This window comes from Rhineura floridana, chromosome 10 (assembly GCF_030035675.1).
Source record: "Rhineura floridana isolate rRhiFlo1 chromosome 10, rRhiFlo1.hap2, whole genome shotgun sequence".
NCBI lineage: Eukaryota > Metazoa > Chordata > Lepidosauria > Squamata > Rhineuridae > Rhineura > Rhineura floridana.
In genome coordinates, this window is record NC_084489.1 from 63,869,269 (window position 1) to 63,895,664 (window position 26,396).

The window sequence follows — 26,396 nt, forward strand, 5'->3', positions numbered from 1 at the left end:
AGGTGGCCGATCTGGCATGTATTACCGAGACCTGGGTGAGCGATCTGGGAGGTATTAATCTCTCCCAGTTTTGCCCACCTGGGTATTCGGTTCAGCATCTGGGTAGATCCGAGGGTCGGGGAGGGGGAATCGCTGTGGTCTATAGAAGTTCCATCCCTCTTGTTAGGCACCCTATCCAGATGGCTAATGGTCTAGAGTGTCTGCACATAACGTTGGGTCAGCGAGACAGACTGGGAATTCTGTTGGTGTACCGTCCACCCTGCTGCCCAACAGCCTCCCTAACTGAGCTGACAGAGGTGGTCTCGGATCTATTGTTGCGTTCCCCCAAACTTTTGGTATTGGGGGATCTCAACATTCATGCTGAGGCCGCTTTATCTGGAGCAGCTCAGGACTTCATGACCTCCATGACAGCCATGGGGCTGTCTCAATTTGTTACTGGCCCTACGCATGTGTTGGGGCACACTCTGGACTTGATTTTTGCCACTGGATTAGGGGATGGTGATCTGAGAGTGAGGGATTTTTCATCTATTCCTTTGTCATGGTCAGATCACCACCTATTAAGGTTTAGACTCACACTGTTTTCTCCCCTCTGCAAGGGTGGAGGACCAATTAAGATGGTCCGTCCCCGGAGACTAATGAATCCTGAGGGTTTTCTGATGGCTCTAGGGAATTTTCCGGCTGATAGAATTGACGGTCCTGTCGAAACCCTGGCCATGCTGTGGAATACGGAAATGGCCCGGGCTGTTGACACGATCGCCCCGGTGCGCCCTCTCCGTTGCAGAGCTCAATTGGCTCCCTGGTTTACTCCGGAGCTAAGAGTGATGAAGCAAGAAAGGAGACGGCTTGAGTGCAAATGGAGGCGAACTCCCGACGGCTGTAATCATGCACTTGTGAAGCTCTCTACCAAACTCTATGTGAAGGCAGTGAGAGCAGCAAAGAAGCAATACTTTGCTGTCTCTATTCAGTCATCCCTTAACCGCCCAGCGGAACTTTATAAAGTTGTCCGGGGACTTTTACACTCTGGTCCCCAGGACGCAATAACACCATCAATTGCCCGCTGTAATGAGTTTGCGCGACACTTTCGTGATAAGATCATGAACATCCGCCGGGACCTTGACTCCATTATTGTAGCAGTTGATCCTAATGAGGTGTCCAGAGCACAGTCTTGTCCTGTTTTATTGGATGAGTTTCAGTTGGTACAGCTCGAGGATGTGGACAAGGTGCTTGGACAGGTGCGGGCGACCACTTCTGCTCTGGATCCTTGCCCCTCATGGCTAATAAAAGCTAGCAGGAATGGAACAGCCGGCTGGGCCAAGGAGGTGATTAATGCCTCTTTACGAGAGGGAGTGGTCCCACCCTGCCTGAAACAGGCGGTGGTGAGACCGCTCCTAAAAAAATCCTCCTTGGACCCTGATAATTTGGACAACTATAGGCCAGTAGCAAATGTCCCATTCCTGGGCAAGGTTCTAGAGCATGTGGTCGCTCGCCAACTCCAGGCTCTCTTGGATGAAACTGATTATCTAGACCCATTTCAATCAGGCTTTCGGCCGGGGTTTGGTACAGAAACGGCCTTGGTCGCCCTGTATGATGACCTCTGTCGGGAGAAAGACAGAGGGAGTGTAACTCTGTTGGTTCTCCTTGATCTCTCAGCGGCGTTTGATACCATTGACCATGGTATCCTTCTGGAGCGACTTACGGATTTAGGAGTGGGAGGCACTGCTTGGCGGTGGCTCTGCTCCTATCTCGGGAATCGTCTCCAGAAGGTGATGCTGGGGGAACATTACTCGAGTCCCTGGGTACTCCAATATGGGGTCCCGCAGGGTTCAGTTCTGTCCCCCATGCTTTTTAATATCTATATGAAGCCGCTGGGTGAGGTCATCAGGAGTTTTGGAGTGTGTTTCCAGCAATATGCTGATGATACGCAGCTCTACTACTCCTTTTCATCTTCGTCAGGTGAGGCTGTTGATGTACTAGACCGCTGCCTGGCCGCGATAATGGGCTGGATGAGAGCTAATAAACTGAAACTCAATCCTAACAAGACTGAGATGCTGTTGGTGGGAGGACCCTCTGCCCAGATGGTTGACGTTCGACCTGTCCTAGATGGGGTTACACTCCCCCTAAAGGAACAGGTACGTAGTTTGGGGGTCTTATTAGATCCGCTCCTGTCACTTGAGGCTCAGGTAGCCTCGGTGGCACGGAATGCATTCTACCAGCTCCGGCTGGTAGCCCAACTACGACCCTATCTGAGCAAGGAGCATCTTGCCTCAGTTATCCATGCTATGGTAACCTCTAGATTGGACTACTGTAATGCACTCTACGTGGGGCTACCTATGAAGACGGTTCGGAAACTTCAGCTAGTGCAAAATGCTGCGGCCAGAGTTCTCACTGGGACAAAGAAATTTGACCATATAACACCTGTCCTGGCGCAGCTGCACTGGCTACCGATATGTTTCCGGGCCAGATTCAAAGTGTTGGTTCTTACCTATAAAGCCCTAAACGGCATCGGACCGCAATACCTGATGGAGCGCCTCTCTCGCTATGTACCTACCCGTTCACTACGCTCGACGTCGAAGGCCCTTCTCCGGGTCCCAACCCATAAAGAGGCCCAGAGATCAACAACTAGATCTAGGGCCTTCTCGGTGGTGGCCCCCGAACTATGGAATGCCCTCCCAGACGAGATACGCCTGGCGCCTTCTCTGTTATCTTTTCGGCGCCAGGTAAAAACTTACCTTTTCGCCCAGGCTTTTTAAATTTTGTAAATTTTTAAATATTTTAATTTAACATTCTAAACTTAATATGATCTTAATTTAAATCTCAATGGCAATTCTATTAATGCTTTATAATTGTACTATATATATATATATTTTTCCACACTTGCTCATATTTTAATTGTGATTTTATTTGTTGTACACCGCCCTGAGAGCTTTCTGCTATAGGGCGGTCTAGAAATGTAATTAAATAAATAAAAAATAAATAAATATATATATGCCAGTTTATACAGCAATCCTATATATGTCTGTTCAGACATAAGTCCTACTGTTTTCAATGGAGCTTACTTCCAGGTCAATATTTATAGCTCTTTGCCAATGTGATGCCTTCCAAACGTTGTTCAGCTACAACTGCCATCATCCCTATTGACCACGCTGCCTGAGGCTGATGGGAGTTGTAGTCTGACACCTTGTGGAGGGCACCAAGCTGGAGAAGACTGGTGTATCAGGAAACTTAATAGGACAACTCAGTGACAACTTGCTCATATCGGACTATTGGACAGTAAGCAACTTTACATTCTTTTATTTGTATTAAATGCTCTCAATGCAATAAAAAAAGACCAAGAGTCCAAATGGTTTTCTTTCAATAATTAAAGTAATATTTGAAGATCAAAACAGCATAAACTATATTGGTTTTCAGAATGTTCCATATTCTGCATATACGCCCAGCAGAAAGCACAAAATGAAGAATACAATTGCCATTTGCGTACTTTAAATTAACATACTTAAGGAATTCACTTTAGTGAATATATAAAATTTTGTTAAACAATAAAAAGTTATGCAAACAAAATCTGTAAAATGTGCCTGAAATATTTTGAAGGTTAATGTTTTGCCTTTTATAAAATGGCAACTGGTTACAAATCACATCTCTCTTTGTTATTTCAGATAAGATTCTTGTTCAGAATAAAATAAAAATAAAATAAAATGTTATACCCTCCAAAGTCTGAGATGAGAAATATACAAAGCTGGACAGAGTTGCATTTTTAAAAAATAGTCACAATTGTCCCTCGTGTATGCTGTGTAGATGTAGAGGGATTGCTGTAGTAATAACAGAATCCATCGAACATTACAAGAAATTTCTTGGTGGTGAAAGAAGTTTGACAATAGAACTTATTACCTAGAGATGTGGTGGGCTCTCCCTCTCTGGAGGTCTTCAAACAGTGGCTGAACAGCCAGCTACCAAGGATGCTGAAGCTCTGGCTATGCTCTACCTCCACTGTCGGAGGCAGTCCACCTCTGAATATTAGTTGCTGGAAATCGCATATGGGAAGAGTTAGTGATGCACTTGGGTCCTGCCAGTGATTAGATTTATTAAAATTGCAGTCAATGACCCAAAAGCATGGTACAAAATAGAAAAAACAACATATAATACAAAACGGGAACATAATTCATAAAGCAGACATTAAAAGGAAGTGCGTATTGATTGAGTGGCAAAGACAAATTTGGCTACTTGTATGGTGATGTCTTTGTCGGAGCCTGCAAGAAGGCAAGCAATCGTGTCTTCGGGGGAAGACTTTTTAAGTTTCTGGGTCATCAGTATGGAGTTGAGGAATTTAGCTCGAATTTGTGAGTATAACAGACAGACCAGAATGGAATGGGTAAGAGTTTCTATCTGGGCGCATCCGCAAGGACAAAAACAGTGTTCGTATGGAATTCGTTGAAATCTCCCTTCCATTACTGCTGAATTTAGGGCATTGAACCTGGCTTTTGTGAAGACTAAACGTAGTTTGGGTGTAGTGAGAAAATACAAATAGGGGGCGAGTTTACCAAATACAAAGGGTAAGTTTAGGAACAGTGGGGAACACGTTTTGGAAGCATTGGCGATTGAGTTTTGATAGTCAATGTCCATAAGCCGAGTACAAATCTGTGTAATTGCATCATTATGGGACAGGGAGGCCAGACAGACTTTAGAGAGGCCAATTTTCTGCAGTTTGGGTTCTATGGTTGTTAGCCAGGAAGAGTGGTAAGGGTCATTCCAGAATGAAGCTAAAAGGCCTTGGGGAGGATTAAACGAAGTTTTCGCCCAGAAATTAAAAATCATGATCCATGCTCGACATTCCAAAGAGGTCAACCCGCATTCAAGTCTTAAGGCCGCTGAAGGGACACAACGAGGCACAGCTAGAAGGCAATGGAGGAAACTGGAAAGTATGGTTTCAACAGAGGAACCTAAGGAATTTATCCAAACAGGGGCGCCATATAAGAGTTGGGGGATAATCTTGTATGAAAATAGTTTAATCAGAGCTGGGACGAAGTGTCCGCCTTTATGATGGAAAAAACGAAGTAAGGTCTTAATGGAATGCCTTGCTTTCATTACTGTTGCCCGTATATGAGTAGACCAGCTCAGTGAGGCGTGAAAAGTTAAGCCCAAATATTTGTAATAGGCAACTTGTGCTATTTGGTGACCATTAATCGTCCAGACAGGGAGAGTTTTGCTGTTAATGAAAACTAAAATTTTGGTTTTTTCAAAATTAATGACTAGTTGATTGTCATTGCAATAGGACATAAACGCCTTTATCATACGCGTAAGGCCAATCTTTGTGAAGGATAGTAGGACGGCGTCGTCTGCATAAAGTAGTAACGGGCAGGGTGTGGAAGTGATTTTAGGAATATGGAAGTTGTTGGCAAGGCAGTGATCTGCCAGGTCATTAAGATATAAATTAAAAAGGAGTGGGGCTAAAATGCAGCCTTGTTTCACCCCCAAAAATGTGTGTATGGGGTTTGAGAGGCCCCCATCTTTACCACAGCATACGCGGATGGAAGTATTCTGGTGCAATTTATAAATCAGAAAAAGAAGTCTTCTATCTATAGTGGTGTTTATTAATTTATGCCAAAGTTTTCCCTTGGTATGGAATCAAAAGCGGCCTTTAAGTCTATGAAGGCAGCATGGAGCCCGGGACTGTTATGTTTGTTATATTTTTCAGCTAGATGTTGCAGGATTATGCAGTGATTTAGAGTGGAGAAACCTTTCCAAAATCCTGCTTGCTCTAGTCCCAGAATATTTTGGTCATCCAGCCATAACTGAAGTTTTGTTTTCAAATAAGAGGCGTATAGCTTTCCAATTATGGAAAGGAGACTAATCGGGCGGTAATTGGAAGGGTCTTGAACGTCCCCTTTTTTATGAATGGGAATAATGATAGCCTCTTGCCACGAAATTGGAATATGTCCCGATTTGTTAAAGTTGGTGAAAAGTTTTGCTAATAGGGGGGCCCACCAATCTTGGTTTTCTTGCAAAAGTTCAGCAGGAATGTTGTCTAGGCCTGGTGCTTTACCCTTCTTAAGTTCAACAATCAGATCGCTAATTTTGGCTTGGCTGACAGGAGGCCACTCCGGAAGAAAGGAAAATTCAGGAGACAAATTTTTAATTGAGTTGGTTGGGTGTTTTGACCGATACAGAGACGCAAAGTAACTTTCCCATGTTTGGGGGAGGGTCCTGCCAGTGGGTTTTTCGTAGACACCTGGACGACTGTCAGATGCTGGGCATGATGCTGGACAATGATGGATATTTGGCCTGATCCAGATAGGCTTTTCTTATTTCCTACATCAAGCAAGGGGTTGGACTAGATCCCTTGTAGAGAACCTGTAGACCTTCCAGATGTTGTTGGACCCATCATTCCTGTGAACATTGGCCATACTGTCTAAGGCAGATAGGTGATGGAGTCCAACAACATCTGGAAGGTCACACGTTCTCCACACTTGGACTAGATCACTAGTTCCAACCTTTTTTTCCCCATGGACCACTTGAAATATTCTGAGGATCTTGGTGGACCACTTAATTTTTGTGCCAATGTAGCAATTGTAATTCAGTGTGCTAGATGCTGTATGATTTTTAATTGTAGTTATACAGATACACCTCAGAGCACCTGAATGAAGCTCAGTTTGGGAACCCCTGGACTAGATGATCTATAAACCTTCTTCTAACTCCATGATGTTTTATTTCTAGGATTCTCTGAAGCACTTCTCCCAAGGTGAGTGTATGGGCTTATATGCAGGGTTGGCATTAGACACTTTACTGCCTGAGGCAGAGCAGCAAATGTCATCACTCTCCCTGGCACAAATCAATGTGCAAAGTATCCAAGGCTGGCCTGGTAGTAAAAATGCATAGTAATAAACTAATGAACTAGCAGCTTTGCGCATACCATGGACTGCGAAAAAGACAAATAATTGGGTGTTGGAACAAATTGAACCAGAACTATCACTAGAAGCTAAAATGATGAAACTGAGGTTCTCATACTTTGGACACATAATGAGAAGACATGATTCATTAGAAAAAATAATAATGCTGGGAAAAACAGAAGGGAGTAGAAAAAGAGGAAGGCCAAACAAGCGATGGATTGATTCCATAAAGGAAGCCACAGACCTGAACTTACAAGATCTGAATGGGGTGGTTCATGACAGATGCTCTTGGAGGTTGTTGATTCATAGGGTCGCCAGAAGTCGTGGGCGCCTTGGAGGCACATAACAACATAACACTCCAAATCTGCTGCCCAAATCAAAATCTGGCTGCTTCCCTCTGCCAAACAATAGGGCCAGCCCTGCCATTAGCCAGAATGGGAGGCTGTTGTACCACAGCTGAACCATGAACAAGCGCACGGGCTGAATGGGGAAACAGGAAGGGCTCTAGTTTCCCATTCCAGATAATGACTGGTGCATTCTGCAGAGACGAAGTCTCCACTGGGTCTGTGTGTGATCTCTGCTCAAGCTGGGATGGTTTGTACCCTTCCTTTCTAAGCACATAGAAGCACTCTATCGCATTCCCCATTATTTGGTCTTCAGTCATAAGGTCTGTAAGCACTCTCCACATCCTGAGGCTCTCAACTGCTGTTTTAAAGGGGGGGGGGTAAGCCAGCAGAATATACCCCTGAATAGTGTGCAACAGAAAATGAAGAGAGTGGAAACTTTTGTGTTATGCAAATGTATCATTGTTAGGACAAAAAGATTTAGAACATGGTCAGACAAAAAGGAGCCAAATATTAAATTGGTGGCACTGGTAAAAATAACTGTTATTCCAAAACCATTTTGTTTGTGGACAAGGTGGGAACACACTTTGGAGTACTTCAATTTTGGGGAAGGCTACAGACCCTATAAAGCCTGGCCATACAAAAGCAAGGAGGGGGAACCACACTGGCCGCGTTCTGCACATAATGCTAAGTCATATCATGGCTTAGCACAAACACATGGGCTCCCAAAGAGAAGATGGCAGCATGGTCCTTTCAGCTCAGTGTGGTAGCTAAGACATGATTTGGTTTAAGTGTGCCATCCAAACCCTCCTCCTTAACCATGAGCAATAGCCAAGATTTTTTTTCTTGGCTTATTAATTTCCCCCCTGAGAACTGTTTGTACTTCTGCAAAACTTGGGGTTTCCCCCAGGCCTGCTGATACCTCTGTCTTGGGCATGGATTATGCTGTTTTGGCTACATAAGGAGATCCACACTCAGAGAATGAGTTCACTATTAGTGTTCAGGATAACTCATGACAGACTTATCCTTGATGAATGTGCCTACTTCCCTTTTAAATCCATCTGTGAGAATATATTTGAAGGAACTCTTGCACATGGGAAATAGCCACTCTGATCACCCAATTCACAGGTTTCCTCCTAAGGGATATTAAAGATAAGCCTCTGTGCCAGCCATGTGAAAATAGCTTCCATAGCACTCCATTAATATATGAATTGACAACTGCACATTGGAGGCTCATATTCATAATGCTGCCTCAACTAGGTATTAAAATCACATTGAAAGTCAATTATTTAACTTCCTAGGGTAGCCTAAGAACCAGCTTCCATCTTAGCCAATTCTTACATGAATGGACAGCCTGTTGGACTCCAACCCCCAAAAGCCCCAGCCAGCATGACCAATGGTCAAGGATGATGGGTGTTATAGTCCAGCAACAGCTTGAATGCCATAGGTTCACCATCCCTGTATTATAGCCTTTTTGTTTTGTCATCTATTCTCTCCCTGACAAGTTCTGCACCTGCAACTGGAGAAAGGAAACATGCCCAACATGGGCTTACCAATCATATCTCCTTATTCCTTCCATTTATCTTACTAGGTTTTAGTTTTCTCCTGGGACAGATGAAATCCATAAGATAGATAAACTGGTGCCATGTTCATGTGCAATATGATTGACTCTGCCACGCACACAGTCAAGAGAAATAGATATCATTGTACCGTTGCAAACTTCAAAAGAGTAACGAAGAGTAACACTGGTCCAGATGCTTCCCTCTGGCATTTGCCCTCCAACCTGCTGTGCAACTGCATTAGGTTGCGCATGATTACTGAGGAGCTGATTTAGAGTCACTCTGAGCATGTTACATGAGTGGATCAACTTTATTGTAAACACAACACTGGCAACTCCCCTTTCGGTAAACAGAAAATATTTTTGAGCAAGTTGTCCAGTAGAAACTAGATGGATCTGCTTCTCATTGGATGACACTAGAGTAAAATCCAGTAATTTGTTTCTGACAGCTCCTGTAGGCAGTCCCATAACAGAGACCGAGGCTGAAAGAGCAGTGGAAACTGCAGATGGGATCCAGATGAGGCTCAGCATACTAATTCCAGAGCTGTCTCCAAAATAACGAACGTTGCATTGTGCTGGCGAAAGGATCTCAAAGCTAATCAGATCCCCAGCTCCAACTTTGGTGGCTCCGGAGGCAGAGATTGACGTGTCTCGATAATTGACACCAGACTTATGCACGGTCATTAGTTCTGCATTGGTGCCATTTCGGTTGAGATAAGAAACCAGGGAAAACCCTTCGCGAATGCAGGTGTGGCCCATGGAGTATAACGCCTGATGGAAAACAAACTTCACCACACCCATTTCAGTAAACTTGATGGCTCTGCCATCGTGGGACAAAGTTAGCATGTAAGGATCAGAAAGAGAAACTAATTTAAAGGTTGGCCGATAGTTGGTTTGGTAGTGCATTGAGGTAGACATCTGCGCGGTCATGGCCACCGCCCCCGTATCATGGGATAACCAAAACAAACTGAGGGGCGCATTGAGGTGGTAAATGTTGAAGTCTTTACTTTGGTTGCAGAATTGATTAGGGCTCTTCAAAAACACAGAAAGGGTTTGGCTCGGCTCCACCTCGGCAGCACTACTCACGCTGGTGCTCTGGAAAATTTTGCCTTCTGGCTGCTCAATCCGGACAGCGCTTAGCTCGTAGCCCTCCTCCCTGTTGCTGAGTTTTAAGGAGAGCTGGAGGAAGTTCCTGCAGTTGTGCTTCACAGCAAAATTGAAGTCGGCCCACATCAAGCCATGCTGCTTGAAGACCAGGCTGTTCTCGTCCACCGTTACTATGTCCCCCTCCTGCTTTTCTTTTATCTTCAAGGTTAAACCAGGATAGACTTCAGAAGTGCCAGACTTTGCCAAGGGTAAAACAATGCTTGCAGTCCAGGACTGCGACAGCTTGTTCTCACTGGCTGTTGAGCAAACTGTATCGCTGACAGTGGAGCAAGGGAAAACAACCACCCCATCTTCGCACATTAGGCAAGCCTGGCACTCTTGCAGCTCTTTGTTAAAGAAGTACTCTTCTCCACACAATCCCAAGGCAGCTTCTTTTTCTGCAATTCCAAGACATCGGAATCCTCCTGTTCACAGGGAGGGAAAGACAGTTTCAGTCACAGGCCGATGCCAATGGTGCATTAGTTCCAGAAAACATTTGTATCCTGTATTTTTGTGTGCTTGAGGAGCCTTACGATAAAAATGTAAACATCACAGCAGCAACACACACCCCAGAACTAGGGCTGCCATTGATTTTTTATAAAAAAAGAGGTTGATTAAACTGCATGAGTTTTAGTTACACTACCCTTGAATTAACGGCATTAGTCGCATGCAAATGTAATTGATTGACCAGTCAATTTGCATGTGAGTAAAAGCAATGGTTGTGAAGCATGTTGGCTGGAGCTGATGGAAGTCCAAAAAAATCTGGAGGACAACATGTCAAAGGTGGAGAACCTCTGGCCCTCCAGAACTACAACTCCCATCATCCCTGAACTATCCTCGAACTATTGGCATTACTCACATGCAAATGTAATTGACTGACCAATCAGTTGATTTTCATGTGAATAAAAGCAATCTTTATGTGGGTAAGGTTGATGGGAGTCACCTTATGTGATGTTGTTAGACTGCAGATGTCATCATCCTTGTCCATCATGGCTAGGCTGATGGGGAGTTGGAGTCCAACAACATCTGGAGGGCCATAGGTTCCTTATCCTTGTTTTAGATTATTTGTGCATGTATTGTAGCAAGTACAATTTGTAAAGAGGTATTTCCCCTTCTGTCACACAGAGAACAGCATGTCTCTTCCATGATGCTACTTGCAGGGCCGGCTCCAGACATGCCGGGGCCCTTGGGCACCAACTTGCTCTGGGCTCCGGCACAAGACTCAAACACGCCTACTTGTCTCTTGCAGGGAGGGAGCATCTTCCGTTCGCTGGCTCTGTCTCTCCTGTCTTTTGCGGCTGCCCAGGCTGCTACATGCACACATTGCTGCCATCAATCAAGAGGGTGCCAGAGGCTTCAGCCCCTTAGGGAAACCTCGGCTGCCATCTTGGTTAATGGCAGTCCTGCACACACAGCCTACAAAGCCTCAAAAGATAGGAGAGACAGGCGGGCAGAAAAAGCTCCCTCTCTGCGATGCGCGGCAGCTACTCTCTGCCACAGATCGTGGAAAAGGAGTGCTACTCCTCCCCCATCCTATTGAGAGGGGGCTCTGTGGCTCCAGAGGCCCTTGGCCATGGCCCAACCTGGCTGCCCTTTAGGACCAGCCCTGGTTGCTTGCCATCTGCAGTTTTGTTATTAGGCTCTTCTATTAAAAATACCTTCGTAGTCAGTCAATTAAATGTTGCAGTTCTATTAAAAAAAACCAGCCTCCAATACCCATCCTCTACATGTTTCTAGTCTATGCTACACTGGTTGCTTTAAGGGCCACATAAAGTGCTGGGTGGCTTCCCAGACCCAGCCATTGCCCCAGACAAGTCCATGGCTTGGGAAACTGGTGGGCAGGAAGGTCAGAACAGACATCAGCACTGGCTGACCCAAAATAGGAATCTACAGGTGAGCCCTACTGGAGCACAAGTAGCTGCTCAGGTATTATGATGCTAACACCAGCAGGGGTTACAGGGACTATTTAAGTAGGAGCCATACAGAGTGTGTGGTGTAAAAGGGCTCTAAGATACCCACCAAACCCAGAAAACTTCTTAAATTATAGTTAGAATATTACAACAGTTTCATTTATAATTTGTCATGTTAATTAATATTCTGTATAAAATGCATCTATAATTTATATGTGTTTTGAAGATACGCATATCTTATTTAATTACATTTATTCTCATAAATAATTGGATACTGGTGTATAATCAAACCAACTTGGGACCACCCATCCCCGAATGTATTTCACAACAAAGTATGGCTGCCACTGGATTATTTGCAATAATGCTATCCATGCAGCATTTCCTAGAGACCAGAACTAATTAAAATAATACATTACAATAGAAAGGGGTTTATTCCCTGATAAAGAGTCCTAGAATCTTTTTAAGATTCTTCAGCCCAAGTTCAGTGCAACTTCACACATTATACAGGCATTTAAAAATGCACAATGTTTGAGCATTCCTGTCTTCATCCACTACTTCATTCACAGAAAGGCAGCAACTTACCTGGAGTGTTCAGACATTTTATCCTTTCCCCACATATGTTTGGTGATTCAATGCACTCATCTCTGTCCTATGAATAACAGACAGCAGAGTCAAGTTCAAACACAAGTCACTTTTTCCTGTGGAAACTCTTACTGCATAAGACATACATTTAAAATCAATTATACACACTTAAAGAATATCAGGTTTCAAAAGTTGTCAGTGTGTAATGACCAGTTTGTTTATTTATTCAAACATTGCTACAGGTTGCTAATAATTTATACACAGCAAGATGAAAATGAAGAATTTCTACTTATTAAAATAATCACAACTGTGCCCTTAGAGACAAAAATCTACTTCTTCTGGCCTCCTACTTTCCAAATTATTGGATACAAATTCTTATTCTCTTCAGGTTTACTCTTTCCTAAATTTCCTGTTCAGTGTGCTTTTTAAAAAAATATAAGGAAAAAATTACTGGAGCTACCAAAATTATTAGTTTCTGCACTTATGAAACTATAACCATGTACTATAAAAGTAAATGTAGCCCTGTGCTTTTTGTGTAGGAGCACATTAAGGACTTTGAGGTCTTCCAAATGAACATTTCTCAGCATGGAAAAGGGGGACTTTCAGAGAGCTCCAAACCTTCCTTAGAACTCTGCCTACCCCCCCCCTTTTTCCATATCTATCCACTGAACATTTTGGCTGTCCTTCAGTGCTGCTTCTATTCTTTCAAAAATCTTATGCTTGCTAACAGTGTGATTCCAGCCAATCATGGATTATGACAGCATCACAATGCTTTGCAATCAAATTTGGCTGTGTTATGATATCACCAAGTCAGTTCAGAGTGCAAGCAATGCATTTTCCTCAGTGAGTGTTGGATGGACTGCCACTCTTCTTTTGCTGCTGTTTCCAGCCTCCCACTAAAAACAAATGGCCAAAAGGGCAGATGATTATTTCCACAAAGCAAAATATTCAAAAAAAAAAGTGATGCCCCTCATTTTGGTTCAACTCTTAAGCAAATCCCATGAAGTAGCCATGAAGAAGTTTTAATGTTTTAATGTTTTTGATTGCTGTAAACCGCCCAGAGAGCTTCGGCTATGGGGCGGAATACAAGTGCAATAAATAAATAAATACTTTTATTTGCCCTAAACATATTGGCAATCAATTTCATTGGTTGACCCCCAATGAATGATGAGACAGGTGAATGCTTGTCTCAGAGGTGGGGCACCAGTGGCCCTGCAAATGTTGCTAGGCTCCAGCTCCCATCAGCCACAGCCCACAGAGCCAATGATGAGATATTATGGGAGTTGTAGTCCAGCAACAGGGTCTCCACCCCTCTCTCCACACCATTCATTATAAACATCCATCATACCTTTGCAACTTTTTTAGCCAAAGGCTCAGAAGCTTCTTTGGTAGTTTGTGTGTCGAATTGTCTCTTTCAGATGCTTCTCTGCTTTCTTTGGCCATTGTAGCCATTCCCAGAATTCATTCCTCAAAGGTGTCTGAAGCTAAGCATTAATGTCCTAGTATCGACACATCTTTTAGGGGATTCTCCATTGCAGGAAGTATTTACTGACCCTTGCTATATATCAAACCTTGAATTTACTGCCTTCACCCAGAGAAAATATCTTATTAGACTCTGCTAAGCTGACTTTGACTTCAGAAATAATGTAGATCTATAATTATGTTAACACCATTCCCAATAGAGATTCATGAAAGCCTCTCGTGCTTATTTCCTACCATTGTGAAATCAGTTTACTTCTGTTCTTTGCTACCTGGTTTTTGAACCTGTTATGAATAAATCCCATTGCTACTGTTTTAATGTTACTGCACATTTTACTCACATGAGAAAAAAAATTGGCTAGAGAATATATAGGGTTGTTTTCAACTAAGTCCTACTCAGAGTAGGCCCATTGAAATCAATGAACCTAAGTTAGTAATGTCTATTAACTTCTATGGGTCCACTCTGAGCAGGACTAGCATTTATTTTATTTATTATTACATTTATATCCCACCTTTCCTCCAAAGAGCTCAAGGTGGCATACATGGTTCTCCATCCCCCCTTTTTTATCTGGATCTGCCATCATTCTTCATCCTTATATAGCGGCTGATACATTCTAGAAGGTATTGAGATATGCACCCCTTCAGCCTGACTCAGTGTCACTACCTGGCATCTTAGGACAGCTGCTAGAGCCCCAGCATTGCCCTGGGTCCCCATTATTACTACTTTTCTGGCACAGCACTCTAAGCAGCACCATGTGTCCACAAGTCCTAGGTTCAAAGGCCCCAACTTAGCATTGCTCTTGGAGCACTGCCAGGATAGCTAAAAGCCCATTGACAGTGGAGGTTGACCCACCAGAGGACACTTTGTCCAGGGCCCCATCAACCTTGGATCCAGGCCTGACTGCAGACATTTCTATAAGTCATAAACAAATTATGTGAAGGGCCATAGCTCAGAGGCAGAGCATCTACCTGGCATGCAGAAAGTCCCAGGTTCAATACCCAGCATCTTCAGTTAGAACCGGGAAAGACTCCCTCCCTAAACCCTGGAGAGCTGCTTCCAATCACGGTAGGCAATATGGAGCCCGAGGCACCAATGGTCTGACTCCTCAGTGAAGCATGCAATTTGTGCCAGTGCGATGTGCAAACAGAGAAGTTAAAGTGTTAACAACTGCAGACATAATAAATGTGGTCTGCACAAAGAATAATACAGCTAAACCCAAGAGTGTACAATGCTGAAACATGGATAAGGTCTTGAATTTCATCCATCTGTCTGTGGCATTTCATTGGGGCTATCCTGTTTGTACTTGAAAAAGCTACCATAAAAAAAATTAGAGCATAATAATCTTTCACCTGGCATATCCGATCAGCATTTGCAGAACATTCAGACAGTTGGAAAAAGCCGGCAGGGCACAAGGTGCATTTTTCACATTGTGAGGGTGTCTTCTGGAAATTGCAAAATTCATCACTTTCACAAAGTCCACAGTCCATTAAAGGTTCCCCAACATCAATCACTTTTGCCTCAACTTTGACTTTATGCACAGAGTATGACTTCTGGAGATGATTTCTGACTTGGTTCTGAAGGCCGTGGAGATTAGATTCAAAATAATGTTGAATATCCTCTTGCAAACTTTTAAATGACGTTTGCTTCACCGTATCAAAAAGCATGCCATACTGGACCTTTATCAGATCCATTTGCTCATACATTTTCCTTTGTTGCTCAATGATTTCCCGCTGCTGGGTGACTAAAGTACTCTGTTGCTCTGAGAGTTTTTGCTGTAAATCCACAATCACCACCTGCTGGTTTTTCAGCATTTCAACAAACTTCTCTTGTCCTTTAGTCAGCTGAAGTTGTAGCACAAGTGCATCCTCAGATGGGACCTCATTTTCCCCTAAAATACAAACAACCTGGCATTTAAAAAAAAATCCTTGTTTTTATTTCTCAAAATGCCATCAGACAACTGCCATAAAACTAGATCACCAGAATGTGTGATGAGTATTACTGAGCATTCAGCTGGGTGCAGGCAAACAGCATTCAAGGACAGAAATCAAGCAAAGCAAGACAGGTAGTTTTAAAATTCCATATGGGGAAATGTTCTACCATCAAAGTAGATGACAAACCATATTTTTGCACGGTAAAATATGCAAAAACCATATTTTTTACACAGCAGTCTTCATCAGCCACCATTTGCCTGATGAAGAGTTCAGAATAATTCAAAGCTTGCAAGCATCATCAGTAGATTGTTGCAGGCCAAGTCCAGCCTCTTGCCTAGCATCAACACGCAGCATCCTTGGACAGTTGCTGGAATCTCAACTGATGCCTATCTTACTGATGCCCACTGCTGATGTCTGTCCTGATTCCCTCTTCAACAAGCGCTATGATCTGAGTGCCAGGTGTGTGGGAGGGGAAGGGATGTAGCTCAGTAGTGGAGCAACTGAGCTGCATGCAGAAGGTCCCAGGTTCAATCCCTGGCATCTCCACATAGAGCTGGGAATGTCCCCTGTCTGAAGCCCTGGAGAGCTGCTGCCAGTCAGTACGGACAATACTGAGCTAGATGGGCCAATGTTTTGACTCCGTATAAGGCAGATTCCTATTTTAAATTCCCACAATGAAGTATCAGTCTGGGGCACTGTTGGAGCATTGCTTCAGTCTTTTGCTTTCACCACCAGGTAAGTCCATGGCACTAGAGGCCCCCACCAGTGAGCACTGTCCTGAAGGCCTCCTCAGACCTTGAACTGGCCCTGTCTAGCCTCACCAACTATCATTACTTGACTTGCCACTGAACTGCCCTCCTGTTTCAAAGCTACTGCTTCGACTCAAAAACTTGCTAATGGGGCCTTACGGTGGCTAATCTATGGCCCTCCAGATGTTGTTGAGCTCCAGCTCCCATCTGCCACAGCCAGCATGGCCAATGGCCAGGGATGATGGGATTTGTAGGCCACCAACATCTGTAGGGCCACAAATTCCCCACCACTGTTCTAGACTATCCAGACACTTGTTCTGACAGATAACAAGGAGTGAAACTGGGAAGAACACGTGGCCATTTTTCCTAACTCAAGGAATAAATACCAAATTGGTTTGGAGGTGAAGCTAATTAATCTTCACCGGCTAGAAAAATATAACTGAATAGAGAGAAGAACTTACTACTCCCCACACCCACACACCATGCCCACGTCAGTACTTGGGAAATTGGTCTATTACGCCAATGACTAGAAGTTAGCCCAACAAAAGATAGCAGCTGTCTTCTGATTCTTCTTTTTCATTCCTTGGAACTAACATAAAACAACCATTTATATCCTATTTTTAATACAAAAGTTTTGATACAAAAATTCTGGTTCTAGGTTAGGAATGGGGAATCTGTGACCATTTGGATGCTGCTGGTCTACAACACCTATCTGTTGGGCTGGCGACCAGTAGGCATTACTGTCTCTAGTAGTTTTCCATGAAGCCTGCAAGTTTCAAGACGTAACTGTGGTTAAGGGGGAGTTATGTCTATGCTCTGTCTGGGAACGGACTGCCAGGGTCGTTGCTATGGTAGCCATCTGATAACGACTGGGAAAGTTCTAACAGAGACTATGTGTTGCTTCTTCTGAATTATGCCTCTGAGCTGAGAGGCTGTCTTTTGTGTTTAGCTATGGAGAGAGATGTACCAGAAGGGGGGGGGGTGACTGAAGAATCTCTACATGTATTTACTCTTAAGCCTCTGGCCTTAATGTCTTAATAAAGACTCTTAACATGCTCTGAAGACGTTTTCTTGCTCAACTTAACTCCAACATAATGTATGCTGTTTCACACAACAACACACAAGCCAACAGTGGTAGCAGAGGATGGTTACGCTCCACAGCGCATTACACCGGAGTAAGTTGCTGGTCTGAACGGCAGACAGAGTTCCAGAGAGGGCAGCTTGATTGATTGAACCAGACGGAGGTGAGCAACATAGCTGTAAACCTGTCTGGGGAAGGCTTGCCGATGGAACGACTTAATGAGAAGAATTTTGCCAGCTGGAAGCCGAGGATGAGGGCTTTGCTGATAACAGAGGATTTATGGGACGTGATTGAGGAAAAAACCCTGGCAGTATTGACCGCGGCCTGGAAGCGTCGAGACCAGAGGGCGCAGGCGTTTATAATCTTGGCTCTATCGGATTCTCAACTGATGTGTGTGAGAGATGAGCCGTCGGCTAAACAGATGTGGGACGCGTTGCAGGATTTGTCCCAGGAATGGCAGCGGAGGCAGGAGGCGCAGAGAGCCCAGCCGGTGGAAGCTGTCAGAAACAAGGAGGAGAAATGTGCTGAACCGGAGCAGGCTGCCGAAAGCAGACAGGAAAACAAGCGGGAGCAGCAGCGGCTGAAGTCTTGTTTTGCCTGTGGGGCCCGTGGGCATCTCCGTAAAGATTGTCCAGTCAAGCGAAACTCCAGGGACGGAGGCTTGAAGCAGGGAAGTGTGAACTTTGTTTGTAAACAGAAGTCTAAAGACTTGGAACAAATTAACTTTATTGTCGACAGCGGAGCAAGCCATATATTAATTAAAGACAGGAGTCTGTTTTACACGTCTACAGATGAGCAGGACTTTGTTTTACTTGCTGATGGATCACGGAAATCCGTAAAAGCACGTGGTCTGGTTAAATTTGACAAACTTGGACTAATGTCAGAATGTTTGTTTGTTCCAGGATTGGCTCATAATATTTTATCTGTGAGAAAACTGGTGAGTTGTCAATTTTCAGTCTGGTTTGATAAAGGAAAATGTTGGGTGCAAAGAGGAGAAAATGTTGTCTGTCAGGGTTTCATGACACAAGGGCAGTTTAAAATGACCGTGGGTGTGAAGTGTGCTAATGCCTTGAGTTTAATGGGGCGGAAAGGGAATGACCGCCAGAGCTGTAAGAAGACAGCTGTTAAAAGCACACAGCCACAGTATTCATGTAATGCAGTCAGGCTGATGCCTGAAAGAGTGCATCGCAGCCGAGTTTACCAGCCACAGGGTAAGAGACGTGCACCTAGAGCACAAGAGAATGCATATTTCAAGGTTTGGTGTCCAGAAACACAGCAGTTAATTCTGAGTAGAAGCATTAAAGTTGCAGAGAAACCTTGGGATCAAAGGGAGCAACTGAGCAGGCAGGTGGACACAAAGAATTTGGGGCCTGTCACACACTATTTAGGCACGGATATTGTGCATGCAGAAGACGGAAGCATAACATTGAGTCAGGAAAGTAAAATAAATCAGATCATAGAAGAATGCAACATGACAGAATGCAATGTTGTGAAGACTCCAATGGTTGTGGCTTTCCAACAGAATGTGCAGGAGACGCCTTGTACAGATCCTGAGAAGTACAGGCGCATAATAGGGAAATTGCAATATTTGGTGAAGGTGTCTCGCCCAGACATATGTAATGTAGTCAGTATTTTAAGCCGGAAGGTAGAGCATCCTTCAGAGGCTGACTGGCAAGGGATTAAAAGGATAGTGCGTTATCTGAAAGGCACGAAGACAAAGAGTCTGGTTTTGTCAGGAGCAAAGACAGGAAGTCTTGAATGTTTTGTGGATGCAGATCATGCAGGGGAGCTGAGCAGTCGTAAGTCAACCTCTGGCATAGTTGTGATGTGGCACGGGTCATGCCTTGACTGGAGCAGCAAGAAACAAAATGTGGTTGCAACATCAAGTGCAGAAGCCGAGTATGTGGCCCTATCACAGGCCTGTAATGAGCTACAATGGTTCGCAATGCTCATGCAGGAGATAGGCATTGATATGCAATTTCCGATTACTGTATATGAAGACAATCAGACCTGCATTAAGATAGCCACATCAGAAGCTCATACCATGAGAACAAAACATATTAGTGTCAGATACTTTCACGTAAGGGATTGTGTGCAGCAGGGGTTTGTTAACCTAACATTTTGTGACACTAACAACATGGTGGCTGACATAATGACCAAGCCTTTGTGTGAGGAGAAATTTGGCAAACTGGTGACAAGGCTTGGAATGAACCAAAGTGTGAGTGAATAAAGTTTTGAACTGTACTGAACTGAAAATGCAATGTACTGAAATGTATTGCAAGAGGTATTGTAGAAATGTATGACTGTATGACTATGTATTATGGAGATGTATTTCATGTGTATTTTGCAGTCTTAATGGAAAAAAGGGAGGCTGTTGGGCTGGCGACCAGTAGGCATTACTGTCTCTAGTAGTTTTCCATGAAGCCTGCAAGTTTCAAGACGTAACTGTGGTTAAGGGGGAGTTATGTCTATGCTCTGTCTGGGAACGGACTGCCAGGGTCGTTGCTATGGTAGCCATCTGATAACGACTGGGAAAGTTCTAACAGACTATGTGTTGCTTCTTCTGAATTATGCCTCTGAGCTGAGAGGCTGTCTTTTGTGTTTAGCTATGGAGAGAGATGTACCAGAAGGGGGGGTGACTGAAGAATCTCTACATGTATTTACTCTTAAGCCTCTGGCCTTAATGTCTTAATAAAGACGCTTAACATGCTCTGAAGACATTTTCTTGCTCAACTTAACTCCAACGTAATGTATGCTGTTTCACACAACAACACACAAGCCAACACTATCACCCCCGACAATGGTGGCTGGAGCTGATTGGGAGGTGGGATCCAGCAACGTCTGGAGAGAAACAGGTGAACACCTCTCCCCATTCCAGGTCTTGCTTGTGTGGATGTGGACCTGGGTTTGAACACCCCTTCTTGTTATATGAAGCTAGCGACCTTTTCTACCCATTTTACAATAGGCTTTGAAGCCACGGGAAAAGCTGCTCAGGAGCACAGAAACCCCTCTGTCACTTTTTAGATGCCACACCTACCTGGTTTGACATCACAGGTAAGCTGAACGCCCAGGGCGGCACCCCCTAGTTCTGAAGCTGTGTAGGCAAGGTCCTCCCCGATGAACTGGGCTGCCCTCTCAGAGACTCTAACCAGGGTCGGCTCAGGGCAGCCTTCCCCCTGGTTTGGGGAGCATGGGATGGCCTGGGTAGCCGGCCTGGACCTCTGTCGAATGCGCAGGGGCAGCCTGCACTCAATGCCTTTGCAGTCTTGTATGGTGCCATTGGGAGCCCCAGAGGTGCAGTCTCCTCCTCCAGGACAACTCTCTTCTGTACCCCTCATGGCCAAGGCCGTATGTCCCAGGCTGCTGGCCACTAGTGGCTGCTGCTGTTGGAGGGCAGGTACCAGATGCTTGCTGTGCAGCTGCCCTCGCACAGGGGTTGTGGTGTGAGCAAAGGCACGAGTTGGGTGACTTGCTCTGCCTGAGCAGCGGGAACCGTGGCACTGTTCTCTGCTGGGCTGATGTTCACTGTCACTGCTCCGGCCACATGGGGGGCTTCTGCAGAGCTCAGTGCTGATACATCCTGTTTCGCCAGCCAGAAGCCACAGGCAAACCCCTAGCCAGCAACAGAGAGTCCAATGGAGCTGTCTTGCCAGCATTTCCAGCATCAGCTGCAAGAGAAAGGAGGTGGGTGGGAGTCATTGGAGTAAGGAAAGAGAGACCATCCCCCTCACTCTGACTCTATGAACCCCATCCCTCTGGGTCTGTTTTAAGGCATTAGCCAGTTCACATGTAACACTAAGCCAAACTATGGCTTAGCATAAAGAGGCAACATGTGGGCAACATATGGGTTCCTGGAGCAAAGATCTTGCTATTAAGCTCTTCACCTGGTCCTGCTGCTGCCACACTGCCCAGGACTAGGCCATGGTTTGGCTTAGCATGATGTTCGAACTCAAGCTTATGGTTTGTCTCCCCCAGACAAACCACAAGCGGTAAACCAAAAGTAAACCTTGGTTACAACTTGTGCTTTGCCTGGAGCGAGACAAACCACTAGCCTTGGTTTGGACATAACACTAAGCCAAACCATGGCTTAGGTTGAGGTGGCATGGCGGCAGCAGGACCTGGGGAGGAGTGCAGTAGCAGCAGCAACTGTCACTCTGCAGAACCTGCATGTTTGCTTGTTTATGCTATGCTATAGTTTTACTTAGCGTTACATGTGAACCAGGTCAAAGAAATGAAATGAGGACTTAAAAAAATCTGTCAGAAACTAGAGGGCAGTAGAGTGTTGAGACCCCTCTTACTTTCCCTGAGGTTACACGTGACAGTAAAAAAGTGCATTTGAATCTGTGTTAAGGTGGACAGAAGGGAGGAATCAAATCCACATTTTCGGCTGTGTATGTTTTATATTTGCATTATAGACCAAAACATAAAACCTAAATGGGGCCTCACACATGTGAAAAAAATGCCTCAGCAAAGATGCTTCTTAAGGCAAGCCAACAACAGCTTCATCCTAAACATGTTCCTTGTAAATTGAGTCCCACAGATTTCTACAGACCTCTCTTTTATATACTTAGCAGGAGATTAAACAAGATCAGAAACTATGGCTCCAGTTCTATTGCACACTTGTTCCCCTAATATTAGAGCACGTTTAGGATTGCACCGTTAATCTCCCTTTTTGTCACACACAATTTTCTTCATTTGCCTTAGAAGAAAATACAAGCTCAGATTCAGCAGACATCCCATTCTTAGGCTGCTAGAAATGTTTCAACACTAAGTGACATAACTTTACAAAAAAAAATATATACAGAATATTCTTGCTCCTGACTATTCATCTGACCCATCAACCTTTCAAGAAAGATTTAAAGGGATGTCCCTTCATCGAATTCAGTAAAATAACTTCATTGTTTTAAAAAATCTTGCAAACCTATTCCCATTTGGAGAATGGAAGCTGGGGTAAAAGGCTTTCTCGCTCACTCCTTCTAATATAGACCCAACCACCCCCTGGCTGGATACAGTCGTCCATAAACTTTTAACAAACTGTTAAAACACGCTTAAAAAGAGAGAGAGCCATAATCCAGCCAGTTTTGAGGGAGTAACTGAGCGGCTTACCTAAAGAAAAGAGTAGATGAAGCCGAAACTAGCAGCTTTGGGAAAATCAAATGTTTTCCTCTTTGGCTCTGAGCTTCGTCGTGAAATGAATCGACGATCGCGTAAAGAAGCAAAAGTTTTTTGGTCTTGGTTTAGGTTTTTTGCTTCAGCGGCGGGGAACTGACCACCTCCTCCTCCTCCTCGGAAAACCTGGACGGCAATGTTGAAGTGTAACATTTCTTTAGACACCATTAGCATCAGATTTCCCAAGCACCTCCCTTTAACTCTTTAAACTCCACGCTGCCAAAGAGGCAGCAAAGATTAAAGAAGGAAGCGGCTCTGCTGCCGTTCAGAGGTGAGTTGCAATTGATTAATCCCCCTAGTACGGGCTTCATGAGTTGCGCGCCAAAGTCGGGATCTGATAACGGAATTGTTCGGGGCAGTCTGCACATCTTGACTTCAGAGGGAGAGTGAAAACGAGCGTTCCGCTGAAGATGAAAGGCGACTATTACTCAAGAGCCAATACAAAAGGTGACGCGGGTCTTAGCGTCAAAGCCAATGAGCTTCTTGGAAAGCATTCACCCCGCATTGGCTGGCCACTCTGAGCCTCTTTTTAACGATATGCAACCTCTCGACTGCCCATTCACAGTAAGCACATTGTTTTGCACGTTCAAGGTCCCATTTGCAACCCTCGGTTTCTCCCTTTAAAACAGGGATGAGGAACCTGTGGCCTTCCACATGCTGTTGCTGTAGGACTCCCATTCTCTGGCCATTGGCTATGCTGGCTGTGGCTGAATGGAAGTCGTGAGCCCAAACAACATCTGGAGGGCCACAGGTTCTCCATCCTGCGATAAAAAGAGCAGGTGTCCCGGAAAGGCCTCTACCTGAGGCCCTGCAGAGCCACTGCAAGTCAAAGTAGACAAAACTGGACTAGAAGGATAAATAGTCTGACCTGCTATTTGCAAAAACATTGAAGAGACAGAGATGCATTTATGCATCACCGTTATACTGTGGTTGCTTGATTCTCAGTTATCTACATATTTAAATCCATGTGCCATTGTGCAAACTTAATGATGTCTTTTCAGTTTCCCTTAAGTATTTATATGTCTTTGCTAATAAACTCTTCTGTCTCTATTATTTATATTCACATCTTTTTTGTTTAGCCAATAGCCATCAATTGTACAAAAAAAGTAGATCACTCAAAACATAATTAGAACAAAACAGCACAATGTTGCAGCATCCAACATTTTGCACTGCAGCAGTAATAATGACCACGACGGCTAAATATTACTGCTTACAATTCAACTCAGCAAGAACTTGAAAGATTCTATGGATAGATATATAGGCAGATTGCTTTGTTTTAAATATGGCTCTGAATATAAAGGCTCAACAAGATAACCTGTTTATTCAGTATTCACCCTGATTTGTTTGTACAAAGTTTATGCCTGGTCTTTTATTGAGCATTTGTTCCGATTAATGTTCTTTTATCTTCTGATGCACCTTAAATCTGATGTTAAGACCTATTCCAGTTGGAATTGCTTCTAATATGTTTTTTTAAAACTTTTTTTCTAAACAGTATTTTAACCCTTTTTATTTAAGATGTTTTTAAAGCTTTTTTAAAGAATGTTTTTAAAGTTGTTTTGTTTTAATGTATTTTAAGGTCTGTTTTTATTATGTTTTAAAGTGTTTTTACTGCTTTTGTTTGCCACCCTGGGCTCCTGCTGGTTGGAAGGACAGGATAGAAATTAAATAATAAATAAATAAATATAATATAATATTGTGTGTTTGTTTGGTTTTTGTTTTAAATTGTATGTCATTTTGAGGCAAAGGTTTTGTACATCCTCTCACAATGTAGTGAGCATCTGGAGGCACCCTAACTTTGTATTTTCAGGTACAGAAAACATGGAAGCTTTACACTGAAGTGTGATGTCCTGGCTTCCAACCAGGCAGACTCAGGGCTCAGTGACTAGGTTTTACTGCAGAAAGCTTTATTCCAGAAATCAGAACAGGGATCTAGCATCTCATACTAGGCCTAAACAGGGATTCAAACAGTAACAGACATACTAGATGTTGGAAGCAAAAGTAGAAGAGTTGTTGCAACAGCAAATACAAGCAATGCTGCTTCTATTTATGCAGAAAAGGGGAGGGCACTTGACACTTTTCAATCAGAATTCTCAGCATGAGCTGCAAGGGGGGCTACAACACGGGGTGGATAAAATTAGACTGCTTGTAACCGTCTCATATCTACCCTCCATAGGCTTGGACACATGCCAGTCTCTGACTCTGCTGAGCAGGGGTGTAGTCATCCAGGCTCCCTGGGAGAGGTCTTAGGCCCTTTGCTTTTTTGGGAGCAAGGTCCCAGCAGGGTCTCTATGTCTCCAGTGTCCTATGAGCCAATTAGCATGAAAGGGAAATATGTTAGCCACTGAGAAGAATCTTCTAACTTGCTTCCTTGCCCTTAGCTGTTGATTGGAGCCAATCAGATTGAAAGGAGGTGAGTCAGCCACTGAAAAGCCTGATGTCAGTAGCTAACACTGTTTCCTTTCATGCTGATTGGCTCCTAGGGATGTCTGTTGTTGCGGGGGAAGACATTAACAAGGATCTCATTCTCAACCCAGCAACAAAAGAAAAAAAGTGGGGGGAGGGTATGGCTGTGATTATCATGAAGGGACTCTGCAGTTTTGAATTTGCCACTACATTACTGCTGCTGAGTCGCTTTCATTTTCCCCTGCCTGAAGTTCCAATGTTTTTGTTAGCACTTACCTCTTTTGCTGTTGCGCTTTGCCCCTGGTGCCGGCAGAGAGTCCATCACCAGCCAGCTGTAACCCTCTCATTTCCTTCATCATTGTTGGCAATGTTCTCCCCAATATCAGTAACGCCTTCTCCATCCTCCCAACCTTGCCAGAGATTCTCTTTGGGGCCCATGACATGTGCTCTATAAACAGTAAGCAAAAACAATGCACAATGATATGCTGTGTGGAGGTAGATGACATAGATGCTGAAATTCAGCATCGTCTGAGCTCTGCGAGTGCCGCATTCTCCCAAATGAAGTGTAGAGTGTTCGAGGATCGGGATATTCGCAGGGAGACCAAAATGGTTATTTACAAAGCCATTGTACTACTGACCTGTGAAACATGGACCATCTATAAACACCACTCCCAACTTCTTGAAAGATTCCACCAACGCTGCCTCCCAAAAATTCTGCAAATTACTTGGGAAGGTAGGCGGACTAATGTTAGTGTATTGGAAGAAGCAAAGACCACCAGTGTTGAAACAATGATCCTCCAACATCAACTTCGCTGGACCGGCCATGTTGTTTGAATGCCTGATCGCCGTCTTCCAAAGCAGCTACTTTACTCCCAACTTAAGGATGGAAAATGGAATATCGGTTGACAGCAAAAGAGGTTTAAAGATGTTCTCAAAGCTAATCTAAAAAAAATGTAACACAAGCATCGAGAACTGGGAAGCCTTGGCCCATGAGCGTCCCAATTGAAGGTCGGCCATTATCAAAGGTGCTATGGACTTTGAAGACGCACGAGTACAGGGCGAAAGGGACAAATGAGCTAAGCGGAAGGCACGTCAAGCAAATCCTCATCATGACCATCTTCCATCTGGAAACCTATGTCCTCACTGTGGGAGGCTGTGTGGA

The 26,396-nt window shown here is 44.1% G+C and overlaps 1 protein-coding gene across 1 annotated transcript; it reads right to left on the reverse strand.

Annotated features, from left to right (window-relative positions):
• Positions 1-7,664: 7,664 nt before the first annotated feature.
• LOC133365355 (uncharacterized) lies at positions 7,665-23,227 on the reverse strand. The gene is made up of 5 exons (XM_061587118.1): positions 22,769-23,227; positions 20,700-21,330; positions 15,251-15,789; positions 12,422-12,488; positions 7,665-10,354 (listed from the first exon to the last, which is right to left on the reverse strand). Exons 2-5 carry the CDS (start codon positions 21,325-21,327, stop codon positions 8,820-8,822), a joined length of 2,769 nt encoding a protein of 922 aa, XP_061443102.1. The 5' UTR covers positions 21,328-21,330; positions 22,769-23,227; the 3' UTR covers positions 7,665-8,819.
• Positions 23,228-26,396: the final 3,169 nt, after the last annotated feature.

Coding starts and splice junctions, on each gene's coding strand:
- LOC133365355 (XM_061587118.1), bottom strand. CDS start 21,327: ATGCTGGAAATGCTGGCAAGACAGCTCCATTGGACTCTCTGTTGCTGG. Junction 15,790..20,699: donor TACCTGTGATGTCAAACCAG/GTAGGTGTGGCA, acceptor TTTGTATTTTAG/GGGAAAATGAGGTCCCATCT. Junction 12,489..15,250: donor ATGCTGATCGGATATGCCAG/GTGAAAGATTAT, acceptor TGTTATTCATAG/GACAGAGATGAGTGCATTGA.